Genomic DNA, 15835 nt, shown 5'->3' with positions numbered 1-15835 from the left:
TAACTTACTATCATACAAACATCTAACTTTATTATATACAGTATGTTACCTGTCTTTCTTTTCCGTCTTGCTCTTACAAGTTCTCCTAGTAGAAGTATCATACACACGTTTCGTTCGCGATGCCCTTCCACATTTCATGCCCTAACACGTTTGTAATACCCCGAACTATGTGAAAGTTAAAAATCCAGAGGGAATAGGAGGACGAGCGTCCGTCCCATGTGACGACGCCTGCTCCCTGCAGACATATTATGAAATAGGTGAGGTAATATTAAATTACCTTTTTCGTATACAAAATTTTGCTGTCTCTTGATTTTTCCTGTTTTTCAGTTTACTTCCACCTAATTCATTAAAACTGGTATCGTCACTGTTAAGAATGCTTCATTTAGTTCCTGTGTCAATGTATCCGAATTTAAAATTCTTTTCAATAAATGTTTTATAGGTTAAGAAATTGTTACTGATTAAGTGAAGCAATCGATGCAATTTTGTTCACTATTGTTGACTGCGTAGGTATTGAAGAAATAACCTGTAAACGCCTGCTAAATCCTAGTGTGTAATATGCTAATATGAAGGGTGTAATGTTATCTTATCAAATATTTCTTACAATCAACCTACAAATGTACTTCTCAGCCTTTCGAAAATTATAGTCCTATAGACTCTTTCTTCCTTACAAATAATAGAACAATATTACAACGTATCTTCATGCTGACCCATCGACAAACTGTAAACAATCCCTGAAATATGAAATGAAATATTTCAGTTTAACGACCCACGATTATGCTCTTTAGGCTAAGGGAGACAATTAATAAGGCAAGTGAATGATGGTGGAATATGCGGTGGAATAAGAATGTGGAAGTAAATTGGAGTATCCTGAGAAAACCCACACACGTTACGATGGTTTCCAACACAAAATTACTTGTCTGGGGAAAGAACCACAAATCCCACGTACCAGAGGCAAGCTGTTTAGCACTGAGGGATATAGTATACATAAAGCCGCGTCAGTTCCCGAAGGAGCTGGACGCTCATACTTTTAGGGATTATTCATTGAGTATCTACGAACTTACAAAGGGGGTAACAAAGCGACTTTGATTTACTTATCGACTGATACGAAAATAAAAAATAACGTACCTGTACTTTATATCTGCATGTGTAGTGCCCTTGTACTTTATCTATGACTATGTGTGTGTGTGGGGGGGGGGGGATTTAACGCATATCGCATATCTTGTGCACATGGATACTTCTTACTATTGCACTACGTAGAAAATTTATGGTATTTCATGTAGAAGTGGTAATAGAACACAGAAGAAACGCAGATCACGGCGTTCTCATGTATACTATTACCGCACTGAGTTACTGCCCCCAATTCCTGAGAGACGTGGGCAACCAGTTAAGAATAACTGACTTAGAAAAACTTACCGTTTCAGAACGAAGGAAACTCTATGAAATCTACATTCTGACCGTTTGTACTTCTTGAATGTTGGTTTATCACATATAATATTTACTAGACCGATACATTTGTCACAATCATAGTGTTTCCTCCAAAGTAGGGGCACTGTCACTTAGTGATAGAGCGCTTACTTCTGGTGCGTGATGGATTTCGTTTGATCCAGACTATAAAACGTACGGATACCATGGTACCCGTGAGTTTTCTCGGGATTATCCTGTTTTCTTCTACATTTTCATATCACGAGTTATTTTCCAATAATTAACTTCCGACCAACAACTGGTGTTTATACCCGGAATTTGCTTTGAAGGGTATTTTTGGAAAATCTGCATCATTATTACCATAGGGAGTCCAATTGTCTCTTGTCAACACATCACCTCTTCCTTGGTCATCATTTTCATTGGAATCGGAAGATTTATCACCACTACTTTCTTCACTCAAACTGTCATTATCTAAATATTCGCTACCACTATCACTGAAATCGCAGCTTCCAAAACACCTTGTATATCTTCGTCTCTCACAAACCCAGCCATCTTTGGTGTCTGTTTACATTTGTATATCGCGTTTCATTTGTTGGAAACTGTGGCACGAACAGCCGAACGAGTTGAATAGACGGCCAAAAGATGGCAGAAGTTGTCGACTAAATCGTACAAGCGGGGCTCTGTCGACATGCGAGTAATTAAAGCGTCAAAATTAGGGTAGGGTAGCCCCGACATAGAGCGGAAAGGAAAATCTCGAATGTCGGGGGTCTCGCCGCATTCGAGGGGAAAGGGTGCAACTCGGTTACTAACGCCAGTACTTTCCATCATTTGGCTTAAGTTTGGGTAGTGATGCCTCTTTTGAGCTAATCGTGTTTCAGAATCTGTGTCTTCTGATCGGATGTATTTGGTTGATAAAACGGTTCATCTTCCAAGGCTGCATCACTTGCTTCATTTTCTTCCGTAAAACTCAACTGACAAGCACTAATTGTACTAGTTGTTAAACTTTGCAAATGCTTTTCCCTAAACCACTCTTCCCGATCCTTCCTCTGTGTTAATTTCTGAAGCGAACTCGAAACAATCTTATCAATCGGACCGATTATCATTTTTCGAACCGAAGCCTGATCTACCCAAAAGCTCCACTCGATTTGCGGTACTTTTATAGCGAATTTGTACAACTATCTGTCTACTATTTTGCAGGGTTGTTTTGTTTAAAACAAGTGATCAAACAATTGATTTTCTTTAAAGCAAATTTTATATACATTTTAAACATTTTGTTTTAAACACGTGTATTTTTAAGACTTGTTTAAGCATACGTTTATTATTATTTTATTTTAATTTTGTAAAAATGCCAGACAAAGAAAATGGTTAAAAAGTGCTTCCAGGCCCGTAGCCAGGAAACGGCTAGAGAGGGCACTACACCCTCTACATTACTTTTTGTTCCCTCTGAAAAACACGCTGAAGAGAATTTTCAAACTGACATAAAACCAGCGAAATTCTTGCTATTATATTTACCAAATTAAATTCAACTTTGCGAATTCTACCCATGTATGTGTAAAATTATGTTTCTTTGCTAGATGTACCAAACACTTTAACTGCCTTTATCAGTTTCAAGAATTTGAAACGATGCGATGTTATTGCAACCGTGACAAGCATCCAAGAATATCAGGTGCACTTCCAAACAACATTATCATAGTCCACAACGTTAGTTGTGAATATAAATAAACTGTAATGTCTCTCTTACTTTGGAAGGTAGAAAATAAGAGTACAAACGTACAATAAAACATGTACTTCTATTTTGTATTGATATAACCTAAAGTAGCTTTAATATAATTTGTTCTAATGTTTAGAAAATAAATACTTCAATTTTAATTAATATGAAACAAAGTACGTCTCAAAGAGCTCGTATTAAGCGCACAGAAATGAAACAAAAGAAGTACGTTCGATTATACATATATGATAATATTCTCTTTTAAGCTCTTCTATTAATAAATGCAAGTGCTCAGGTCTCAGTATTTTTATCTCATCATTCTTAGGAGTTAGTACAAAGAAAAAGCTGCAGTAAAGGCTTACGAGAAATTAATAATTTGTAAAACAATATTACAAAATCGCCCTTACCACAGGTCTAGTGAATAGAGCGCGCGTGTTTGAATGTGATCTCGGGGTTTGATACCCGTGGAATTCTTGAATTCGAGAGCAATGTGGTGGTTCTTATTCCACTTTAAACTGCAAGCTTCGTGTATTTTATAGCCTCGGTACTGAAAAAAGATGCTAAATTTTAACAAACAAACAAACAAGTTGCCCTTCTACAAAATGACAATGTGAAGGAAAATAGTTTTTTTTTTATTTAGATAGAAACACAAATCAATTCTAATGAATATATAATGATGGCATTATACAATAAAAGTTAATTGGAGTGTTTTGTTGTTACAAAAAAGTCTATGTCAAAATATTCAGCTTATAATATTTTGTTTTCTGCAAATGGAACAATCTTCATTAATGGGTTATGTGCTCACTCTAACATACAGTTAATTAGCTTTTGTTTAGTGTAAATGCGACGTACAATGAAGTTCCTAATCTACGTTTACCATAGCACTATATTGCCCCAGCACCTCAATTGTATTGCATCGCAGTTTTTTTCAAATCTTGTATGTTGATGATCAATGTTCGTAATCTTGAATTTGTGTACTGTAATATTGTCAACACAGGATATTATGTATAAAAGAAACTATAGCTGTTACAGATTTTGTAAATAATAAATAACTATGCAATTTTATGGCCTACCGCTCACTGGCGAAAAAACAGTTGCGCAACTATCTCGTCGCTGTCGCCTGCAGTCAGCAACTTCAAGGAGACAAAACAGTTTTGTTGCCATACCCTCGCTCACTGGCGACGGCAACAGAAAAGTTGCCGAGCATTTGATATCACAATTTAGATATCGGCAACCGGAACAGTTCGCATAATCGCTGGTTTCGGACATTAAAAAAAAAAAAAAAAAAAAAAAAACTACCGCCCATTCCAATGGTTAAATAAATAAATTTAAATAAACTTTCGAAGGTAGCGTCAACAGGGGCGTTATTTCAGACTTCACTTGAGGGGGGCAAGAGCACCACCGACATAAGACTTTCACGTTTTGTACTAGTATATTAGTAGACAATTAATTAAAGTATATGTGTTCCTCAAACTCTTGTGGAGCAATTGCACCTCCTGCCCCCCCTAAATGACGTCCTGAACGTCAATGAGTGACAAAAGTAACAGCATTGTGTATGCTAATATAAACGGGAACAATTATTCGAATCAAAGGATAACAAGAATAACGAAAATATAAAACGACAGGAAATAACTAACAGAACGAAACTAACAAAAGCGGCAATCCGACAACACTGTACAGTAACTGTACTCTCAATGTTCTACGTATAGCCATAAATAAAAATTGGCTTTCTTCGTTCTTCCCGCGTATTCTTCACGTTTTAAAATCAGCCATTTTTATACAGTACAGTTTTTTTCTTTTTTATATTTGAAATGGAAAGAAACTTGAAAATGATAATTTTATCTGTGTTTTTTTTCTATTGTGGGAAATTAATGAAAGTAGTAGTGTGTAGTATGACAGCGATATGTCATTATCGAAAAATGTACCTACCTGTGTTGTTTTTTCTTGGCTGGAAAGCTCATTCTAGTTTCTTATAACAGCGAAACACTCTTCCTTCCATAATTTCTTCTTTATATATTTCTTCTTTAACACTCAGCGTTTCTCTATATCCTCAATTAATTTTTCATAGTCTTTATCACTAAAGACATGCTAGTTACTAATCAAAGAATGTATTAGTTTCCATTGCGAACACTTCTTTTCACGCGCTACACACGGAACGAACTGTTACGTGAAAAAAAATGTAGAAAACATTTATTTTTTACCTTTCTATTTGGAGGTACCTCGGCAACTTTTCTGTCGCCGTCGCCTCAGTGAGCGGACTCCCATAAGACTCAATGCATTTTTATATGTTGCGCAACTGTTCCGTCGCCGAGCTGTCGCCCTGCTTGGCGACACCTCGGCAACTTTTCTGTCGCTGTCGCCTCAGTGAGCGGACTCCCATAAGGCTCAATGCATTTAGCCAGAGCAACAAGATAGTTGCCCGACAAAATGTTGCCAGTGAGCGGTAGGCCTATGGTGTTGTGTCATGTCTTAATAATTACCCCCTCAGTATTCACTTCTTCCTCCCTAAGAAATCAGGTTGGCTACGGACCTGAGTACTTCCCATTCAAAAGATTATTTTCTTCCCATGTGAATGTTTTGATTTCTTGTGGCTACAGCAAGTTAATGTGGTGATCTACAATTTATTTTGCCTCTTCCCCCCCCATGTTTTTAACGTTTCTTGTATTGTTTAAATGCTTATCAGTTAACTTGCGAGCAAGTGTCGTAGTCGAAGGTAGACTACGTGTAGAACTGACATTAAAAATAAATAAAAGAACTACCATGCAAACAAGTTTTTGTGTTGTATTCAGAAAACAATGAGATCTTTGCTAAATTGTGCTTCTGAAATATCGCAGGCATTCGTTGACACAGTACATGTTGGTTCTCAGTTTCCATACATACATACTTTAGAGAAAGAAAGAATCAGAAATGAAAGAAAAAAAAACTATGTGACAAGGTGGAATCTAGAGTTTTATATGATTGCCGCTGGAGAGGGGCATTCGTTTATAGGTCATCCGCCCCCCTACCCTGAATTTCGAATGTTGGGAGCGCAATACAGATATCCTGAGCAAAGTCCACAGAAAAAAAAATTGAAAAAAATGAAATGAAATCTCTAAGTTTAACGTCCCACGGTTATGCCGGTTAGGCTAAAGGAGACGGTGATAATATGAAATGAGTGAAATGGTGGAATGAAGAAAGTGGGAGGAAACGGGAGAACCCCGAGAAAACCCACGAGCACGGTGTTTGTCCACCACAAAGTCCACACGGCGCGAGCTGGGATCGAACCAGGGACCCCAAGCACCGGAGGTGAACGCTCTACCACTGAGCCACCTCGTCCCCCAGAAAAAGTTGAAGTCCTTATACCAAACAAATACGGACTTTGATCACCATATCTATTGACCGTAAGGAACTATAGGCCTAAATTGCCGTCTTGTATATTTTTTGGCCTAGGAGTCCAAAGGTTTTACTACTTTCGAGTTTCGGGCCTACTTAAAATTCTGGAAATTGGACCGGGCAACTTTCCAGTTTTGATAATCTATATTTCATCCATGATAATTTATATTTCTATATTTACTCGGTGTAAGGACCCAAAACTTGTTCTCTTGGACTTCGCTTATCAAAAGGTCTGCCTTACTGTCCCCAAAATCTGAGATTCATGGTAGGCTGCCCTCTTGCCCTCACTGACGCCCCTGTCTAATGGCAGTCATATGGAATTATCCTACGCCCTTTTACGTGGATTTAGTTTCATCTATTTCGGAGTCTTGAATGCGAAGATATTACGTTTTCGCAGAGAAAACCCACGCACAGGGTGTGTGTGTACAGTCAGCGACAGTAGAAAATGGAGGTTGGATACATAAGAAATGATAGCTTTTTCCAGTAGCAGAATAGTTTCACTCGATGTCTGATAGTTGGACAACCAACATGAAAGCAAATACATGCCCGAAAGTGCCAGGATATTCCTCCATTTGGAGGAAAAGGTATTACTATCTGAGAGCATCACTTAGAGAAACAACCAGGAGATAAATCTGCAGAAATTCCATTGACATTAAATTCAAAGAGATAGGAATTAATGCAAAGAAAACGAAAAGAATAATACGTTTCATGCAGAAAACGAAAATGTACGGAAAGCTAAACAAAATGAGAAAAGAAGGAAAGGAAAGAGCAAAAGACATGGGAATAAATTAAATATTAACACTTAAAGATAAACAGTGTCCGTCTTTCGCCCTGCCCCCGTCTTGGTTTTCCTCCCATCATAGGATAAATCTCTTTCAGTATCAAACGCGAACATCATTTATAGTGTTGAATTCCTTGAAAAAATTTTAACTCAGTCTAGGCCGAGACTCGAACCCCAGACCCTTAGAATGACAGTCTCATGCGGTATCCACTTACCTACACAGGCACGTGTTAAAACAGCCATTGTCGGTGAGCCACCCCAGTTCCATTTGAAGTTTAAATTTCATTTACCTCACTTAGCCATCTATGGGTAGCAGTCCCCTTGCTTTCATAAAAAGCATTTGTTCTGTAGATTAAAATGAATTAATCTGTACTCTTGGGAGCATACTGGTGCACCAACATATCTCTCTCTCTCTCTCTCTCTCTCTCTCTCTCTCTCTCTCTCTATATATATATATATATATATATATATATATATATATATATATATATATATATATATATATGTGTGTGTGTGTGTGTGTGTGTGTGTGTGTTGTAACCATACTTATATTACGCTAATTTCGGTATCTTTTTAATTTCAATTAAACCATATATAACCTCAAATTCGAAAACTAGCGTATATGTATGGGTGGGAGAGGAGAACACATCGATCGGTTCCCCCGATATTAATTTTAGTGGTTTCGTAATTCCACACTGAAATATAGAAAGGATACGTAATCTATTATCGCTACTAACAAGCAATACCATGAAAATAGATCTCTGAATAGTAGTAGGAGGATTTGAGTTCATAAAATAATACTCGTACAACCGATCTCCTTTAGAAATTCAAACAGTATATTTAAACTTTCAAGAACCCATTAATCAACATATATTTAACAATTCAACAATCAGTATTTCATTATGATCTTCGTAATAGTGGAAAAAGAATTTCAATAGATTCAATCTTAGGCTATTATCCAATTAGCAACGCAAAACTATTTGCCTCAGTACCAGCTAACTTGTTCTAATTAGTCACGCCGATTGGTAATAATGCAGGAATCTAATTCAATATAGAAAAAAGGTAGAAAAGTTATAGGCAAAGTGCCTAAAACTAACAAAATGGCAAACGGCCCTTTAAATGCAAGAATAATATAATGAAGGAAGGAAAAGCATGAAACTTACGTACCTCGCTGCCTTATTAAGCCAATCCGTGCTATCGAATAGAACAACTAGCCGACATGAGGTTACAGCACTCCACTTTAAACTTCATGATTACATTCGAATTTTAAACTTTAACAGAATTATACTTCGAATACCACTCGTAGATTATGTATATAGAATAACTTTTGACACAATAACTCGATCACAAATTATGATAATAGTAGCGAAACAACCATTATACTTCCTCCCTCGAACGTTCCAGCACAACTATGGCTACTATAGAGAAAGCTCATCCGTCGTGCTAGTACGTCCCACCAGGGGGCATAACCAACAAAAACAAAAGAATAGGCAAGAACGAAAAAGCTTTTTCGGTACAAAATAATATAATATAATTATTCCTAGAGACACCTTTTCTATAAATATTTAATAACCAGTGACATAAAATCCATCAAATCTATGGATTATATGTTACACCCTCGCCCCGGCCCACTCGCAAGCAAAAAAAAAAATCTTTTTTGAAAGCGAGCGAATCGAGAAATAAAGAGAATTACAGATAAGGACATATTGTGGACGATATTAGAAAAATGTTAGTATAGGAAAGAAAAGAACAAACACTCATCCAAACAATCATACTAAAAATTAAAAAAAAAAATTCCCCCTATATCAACCATACAAAATCACTCATACTAGGGAAAGTTTAGAAAAAGAGAAAATAAATTATCAATCCACATGTGTTCATCCGAATTCACCGTGGATCCAACTAGTTAAACTATTTGCAAAAGTGTCAGAAAACATTAACTGTCATTATAACCAGAGACAAATTAGAATCATAAGATCCAAACAATATGTTAATAAATAATAACAATTCGTATGGGAAATTACTTTCAATATATAATTATTTCTTTTTAAGTGCAAAATAAATTCTGATGTAGGTATAATCTCCAAACAGATTCTAATAACATAACAATACCTGACGAAAATAACATGAGTACAAATGTATATATCCGACCTTCAAATTTCATTTCATATCCTCCTTCCAGCAATCCATAAGCATACCAAGAAATCATGGGTTCCCATTACGTTCACAACAAACGGAGACGAAATACAAAACAAGAAGCCGAACAAACATGACTAGATTAGCAGGTGGCCACCCTACATAAATAAAAAAAAGAAACAGTACAAAAAACACCAAAGACAATTTACATACATATACATATAATTATTTACAGTTTGCTGAAAATTTCAATATTACTCTTATATCATTACTCACAGGTCTCTCTATATTAGTAACAGTACAGTACCGAAAATTCACGGTACAGACCTCCTCTCACGAAATCTCTTTACTAACGCCACATGCGTTCTTCTCACATCTCTCGGATTTTCTACATTCCGAACGAGTAATGTGTTGTTCGTCAACAGCTTAACAATCTCGAACGGTTCAGACCATCTCATAGATAATCCTTTATTAATCTTATCTGTCAATGAAGATTTCAGTTGGGATTTTAAAAGAACTTTCTGCCCCACCTGATAATCAGTGGGGACCCTATTTTGGTCATATAACCGTTTACGACGTTGCCACGCTCTCTCCATATTTTGAATAGCACATTGCAAAGTATCGCGATCTGGTTTATTCTGAAATAAAATATCAATTCTCCATTTCACGTCTAACGGATCATTGACGTTATAATTATATTTCATCTCCATGGGAGAAACACGTGTCTCCTCGTGGATAGAATTATTCAAAGAGAATTCTATCTCTCCCAACATCTTATCCCAATGTTCCTGTTTATCATGAACATATGTTTTCAAAATATCTTTAATTACTCTTATCGGACGTTCCGCTGAATTTGCCGCTGGAAAATAAGGTGATACCCGACAATCTCTAATCCCCAATCCCGCAAGAAAATCATGAAAAATCTGTGATGTAAAAATTGACGCGTTGTCATGGGAAAGAATATGTATATAACCGTGTCGGTTCATCAATTTACGTAATATCCTAATAACAAGACAACTTTTCAATTCCCTGAGAGGCTCTAACATTAAAAATTTACTGCATCTATCAACAATTATCAATATGTATCGCCCAGCCCTACTTCTTGGTAGGGGACCTAGGGTATCAATATCCCAATGGGAATTAATAATTTTGCTTACTTCAGAGATTAACTCTCCCCGCGGGGTAACATTACTCGCTTTCGCGCGTTGGCATAATTCACACGAAGTAATGTAATCATGAACGTCCGTAAAAATCCGATCCCACGTGTATCTCATGGCGATTCTATTGATTGATTTATAAACCCCTAGATGTGACCCCAATAGTGGGTCATTATGGTACAAATCCATAATCATAGGCCTAAGAGCGTTCGGAACATATATCTTAAACGGACGAATATGAGCCTTGGTTTTCTTGCAAAGAATACCATTAACTAATTTGAACGATTTAACTTCCTTACCTTGCTGCAATTGTTCAATAATCTGTAAACATTCAGGGTCCCGCAACTGATGTTCCTTTATGGAAATAGAAGAATTGGGATTATTCCAGAAATTTATATTTAACAATTTTTTCTTAATTTCTTCCTCACCTAAAGTGGTATCATAAATATCAAAATTGAAAGGATCATAAATCCGTGAAATCAAGTCTGCACCGATATTTTGGACTGATGACAAATGTTTAACATCAAAATTAAAGCATGCTAACCTATACAATAAGCTGCCATACTTTTTCATCCGCCTTACATTACTCAAGGCGTACGTCAATGCTTGGTTATCTATCAAAAGATCAAATCCATTACGTAAATACAATTTATATCGTTCAAGAGTTTCCACCACCGCCTGCAACTCAAGATGATACACACTCTTATGAAAGTCCGCTGGCTTAAGAGTTCGCGAATAGAAACTCACAGGCCTAATATTCCCGGCGCTATCCATTTGTTCGACGACCCCGCTAAGGGCCCGGGTGCTTGCATCCGTCCGCACTATGAACTTCCGGTCTAATTCTGGTAACTTTAAAACAATCTGAGTTTCAAACAACTCCTTTATTTTGTCTAAAGCGGCCTGCTGCTCTGATTTCCAAGCAAATTTTGTCCGTATACTGCGCAACTTATGTATAGGATACATGATTTCATTAAATCCTTCAACAAACTTCCCATAAAATTGGAGAAATGCTGCCAAAGATATTAAAGCTTTTCGATTTTTTGGTGGGGGTAAATTTCGTATAACATCAATTCTTTTAGGGTCCATTTCCAAGTTTCCATTTGAAATCACAAATCCTAAATAATTTATCTTAGTTTGAAACAATAGACTTTTAGTTGGTGATATTGTAATCCCATTATTACGGAAAATAGTAAGTACCTTCTCTAGCAAGACTTTATGTTGTTCTACATTTTTACTAAAAATAATTATATCATCACAGTAATATTCAATTCCTTCATCCTTTAACTCATACAATAACTTATTAAGTACTTCCATTAAAGCATAACTACCCATTGTTAATCCAAAAGGTAACTTTCGGTACATATAACTACCGCGATGAGTTACAAAAGAAGTATATTTTTTGGAACGTTCTGACAATAATAATTGTGAATACGCTGAAGACATATCGACCACGGAAAACACTTTTCCTTTGCTCAAAGCCGAAAGAACGTCCTCCATAATGGGAGAAGGCTGAGAAACAATATTTAACCTTTTATTCAACTTAGAGTAATCGATCACAAGTCTCTTATTTCCCGTCTTTTTATCCACCAAGAAGGCAGGAAATGCCCATGGACTCGTTGATTTTTCTATTATGTTATCTTTTAATAAATTATCCAAAATTTTATCAAGCTCTTTCTGGTCTTGGCGGGGCAAAGGATAAGGTTTTAACCGTATTGGTGATTCATCGTTTACATGAATATCTAAAGTATAGTTATGTACTGTGCCTACCTTTTCAGTAAAAACATCGGAGTACGAAGCATATAACTGCTTTACATAACGTTGAAGCTCTCCCTCCGGATTATCCAATTGAGGATCTACAGCATGTGGCTCTCCTTTTGTGGAGGCCTGGGTAGCATCAGTAGACGAAAACGACTCTTCAGTTACTATCCTCTGAAGACTGGACTGCTGGCTCGATCCTGCGACCGGGGACCGACTCGCCGAACTCGTACTATCAACCAAGGCATGAACCACTGGACCATCTTTTCTCAGCATCACACCACAATTTCCTACAGCTCCCTGGATTCCATTAGTGACCTCCCTCTGGAGCCGCCTTTTCGGATTAGATGTGGGCCAAAACAACTCAATCCTCCCCCTCCGGTTCCGCTGGACTGGTCCACTAACAAAAGACTTAGAAGACTCATTAATGCTTGAACTTGATGGTATGTAACGTTTATAAAATATAGGGGCACGCACTTGTCCACCCTTCAATATCACTACGTCGTTCACCGTATCGATGACCATATGATTAGCTTTAACGGCATCAATACCCAATATAAATTTTGGAGACAAACAAGGGCGAATGAAAAATTTGATATTCATAGTAACAGAGTCAATCCGGATAGGTATTTCCACAGATTCATTAATAGTCACTGTTTTCCCATCTATTCCCGAACCAACAAAACTTTCTTTTTTCCTTTTTATTTGTTTATTATTCTCCAACAATCTTACTAATGCATTGTCAATCAAACTAACTGTCGAACAAGTATCAATTGCACCTTCAACATGGTTTTCATGTATAATTGCTTTAACAAACACTGCAAGGGGGCGATACACCATTTTATCATTAAATGTCCGCACACTTCCTTTCTTAAAATTACTGATGTTATTGTAAGTTCTTTTCTCTTGACCAATAGCTTTATTGTGAATAGGTTGCTGTCTATGGGGACAATTTACTAGTTTATGGTTTCCATGACAAAGATGACACTTAATTCGCACTTGTCGAGGAATTTCTAGAAGTTTACGTTCATAAGTTAACACTGATTGTTGCTGCAAATTATAAGTTTGTAACCTATCTTTTAATTCCTCAAGACTTCCTGGTTCAGAATACCAGAAGAGTTCATAACGTAATCGGGGATTCATACCTCCCAATATGTAATACAATATGGGAATTGAATCATATTCACCAAATAATATATAATAACAGTCAGACACGTGATCAAAATATTCCATTATATTTTCATCCCTGTCTTGCAAGCGTTCTAAAAAATGCTGTTTTATTACACGTAATCCGGTTTCTGAAATTAAAGCTTCTCGTATACGAGTTGTAACCCCATGCCACTCACAATTATTAGTAACGCACTCTAAAAGAATTTGTTTTAAAGTGCCTCCTGTTCTAGAAAGTGAAGCAATTAATACAATGTCAAAAGAATACAACATTGTCTTTACAATTTGATATAAACCTAGCAGCCACTCGAATAATAACACTTCATTGTGTCCATCACAAAAGGGCAAATTCACAATCATTCGTTCAAAAGGTATTATGGCTATTGAGTTCATTAGTTTATCAGATTTAAAAGGAATAGCAACAGATTTGTTTTGAAAACCATGCCCTAAAGAAAAATTTTTATATTGTTCAGTAGGTTGATAGCCTCGAGGCAATGAGTGAGATAAAGAAAAACCTGTTTGAAGGTCGGGAGCCTTGGCCTGCAGGTGTGGCATACTCGATTCACTATGACGGTTGATAACTACAGGATTTAAAATCCTTTGCCTCATCTTATCATTTCCACTTTTATAAACAATTTCACACAGTTTTGGTTTTGACAAATCCATTGGGGCTTCTAACGTTATTGACTCGGTGTTCTGAGTAATTAGTTCAAGGTCCTTATCACTATCGGAGAAAGGAACACTCCGGTCTCCTCTAATAGGTCCGGCGACATTCATAAGACTAATCTCGTCGTCCACTATTATATGTTTTTGTTTACCACCAGTTTTTTCGTCTTTAGACTGATTCATGTTATGTTCAAATAAGGAAATAAACTCCGATTTAACAAGGATAGCACAGTTCATGTAATATACCAACGAATAAGCTTTTACAAATGAGAAAATCCAAAAGCAACACTTGGATTGAACCCGAGACCTCTAGTGTCAATCTCACACCCCGTATACTTTACTCTTTCATTGCGAGCAATACTGAAATTCTTATACACCATAAATTATGCAATACTGAGCCTTTTTTTTTTATATCTACGAGTGATATTGCACGATTACCACCCCTTCCATATACAGAAAATTAATGATAGTTGTGCTGGAATAATGTGTAACCATACTTATATTACGCTAATTTCGGTATCTTTTTAATTTCAATTAAACCATATATAACCTCAAATTCGAAAACTAGCGTATATGTATGGGTGGGAGAGGAGAACACATCGATCGGTTCCCTCGATATTAATTTTAGTGGTTTCGTAATTCCACACTGAAATATAGAAAGGATACGTAATCTATTATCGCTACTAACAAGCAATACCATGAAAATAGATCTCTGAATAGTAGTAGGAGGATTTGAGTTCATAAAATAATACTCGTACAACCGATCTCCTTTAGAAATTCAAACAGTATATTTAAACTTTCAAGAACCCATTAATCAACATATATTTAACAATTCAACAATCAGTATTTCATTATGATCTTCGTAATAGTGGAAAAAGAATTTCAATAGATTCAATCTTAGGCTATTATCCAATTAGCAACGCAAAACTATTTGCCTCAGTACCAGCTAACTTGTTCTAATTAGTCACGCCGATTGGTAATAATGCAGGAATCTAATTCAATATAGAAAAAAGGTAGAAAAGTTATAGGCAAAGTGCCTAAAACTAACAAAATGGCAAACGGCCCTTTAAATGCAAGAATAATATAATGAAGGAAGGAAAAGCATGAAACTTACGTACCTCGCTGCCTTATTAAGCCAATCCGTGCTATCGAATAGAACAACTAGCCGACATGAGGTTACAGCACTCCACTTTAAACTTCATGATTACATTCGAATTTTAAACTTTAACAGAATTATACTTCGAATACCACTCGTAGATTATGTATATAGAATAACTTTTGACACAATAACTCGATCACAAATTATGATAATAGTAGCGAAACAACCATTATACTTCCTCCCTCGAACGTTCCAGCACAACTATGGCTACTATAGAGAAAGCTCATCCGTCGTGCTAGTACGTCCCACCAGGGGGCATAACCAACAAAAACAAAAGAATAGGCAAGAACGAAAAAGCTTTTTCGGTACAAAATAATATAATATAATTATTCCTAGAGACACCTTTTCTATAAATATTTAATAACCAGTGACATAAAATCCATCAAATCTATGGATTATATGTTACAGTGTGTGTGTGTGTTGTCGAATTGATTGAGGATTAAAAGAGCGACTTCGTAAATTTACGGAACGCGTATTAACACAACAGAAAGGACATCTCGTAACGTTGTTAC

The 15835-nt window shown here is 36.4% G+C and overlaps 1 protein-coding gene across 1 annotated transcript in view; it reads right to left on the bottom strand.

The window, feature by feature from the left end:
* Positions 1-7526, bottom strand: part of LOC145685321 (brachyurin-like) — a 99857-nt gene extending 92331 nt beyond the window's left edge. Inside the window, exons 1-2 of the mRNA XM_081757696.1 lie at positions 7499-7526; positions 1734-1983 (exon numbers count right to left, since the gene is read on the bottom strand). Coding sequence (XP_081613822.1) covers positions 1734-1983; positions 7499-7526 — 278 coding nt within the window. The remainder of the gene's footprint in view (positions 1-1733; positions 1984-7498) is intronic.
* Between the last annotated feature and the right edge of the window lie 8309 nt (positions 7527-15835).

Source organism: Thermobia domestica, chromosome 5 (genome assembly GCF_964235325.1).
Source record: "Thermobia domestica chromosome 5, izTheDome1.hap1.1, whole genome shotgun sequence".
In the NCBI taxonomy this organism is placed as follows: domain Eukaryota; kingdom Metazoa; phylum Arthropoda; class Insecta; order Zygentoma; family Lepismatidae; genus Thermobia; species Thermobia domestica.
Note: the sequence above shows the minus strand (reverse complement) of the source record. Positions and strands in the feature narration are given on the sequence as shown.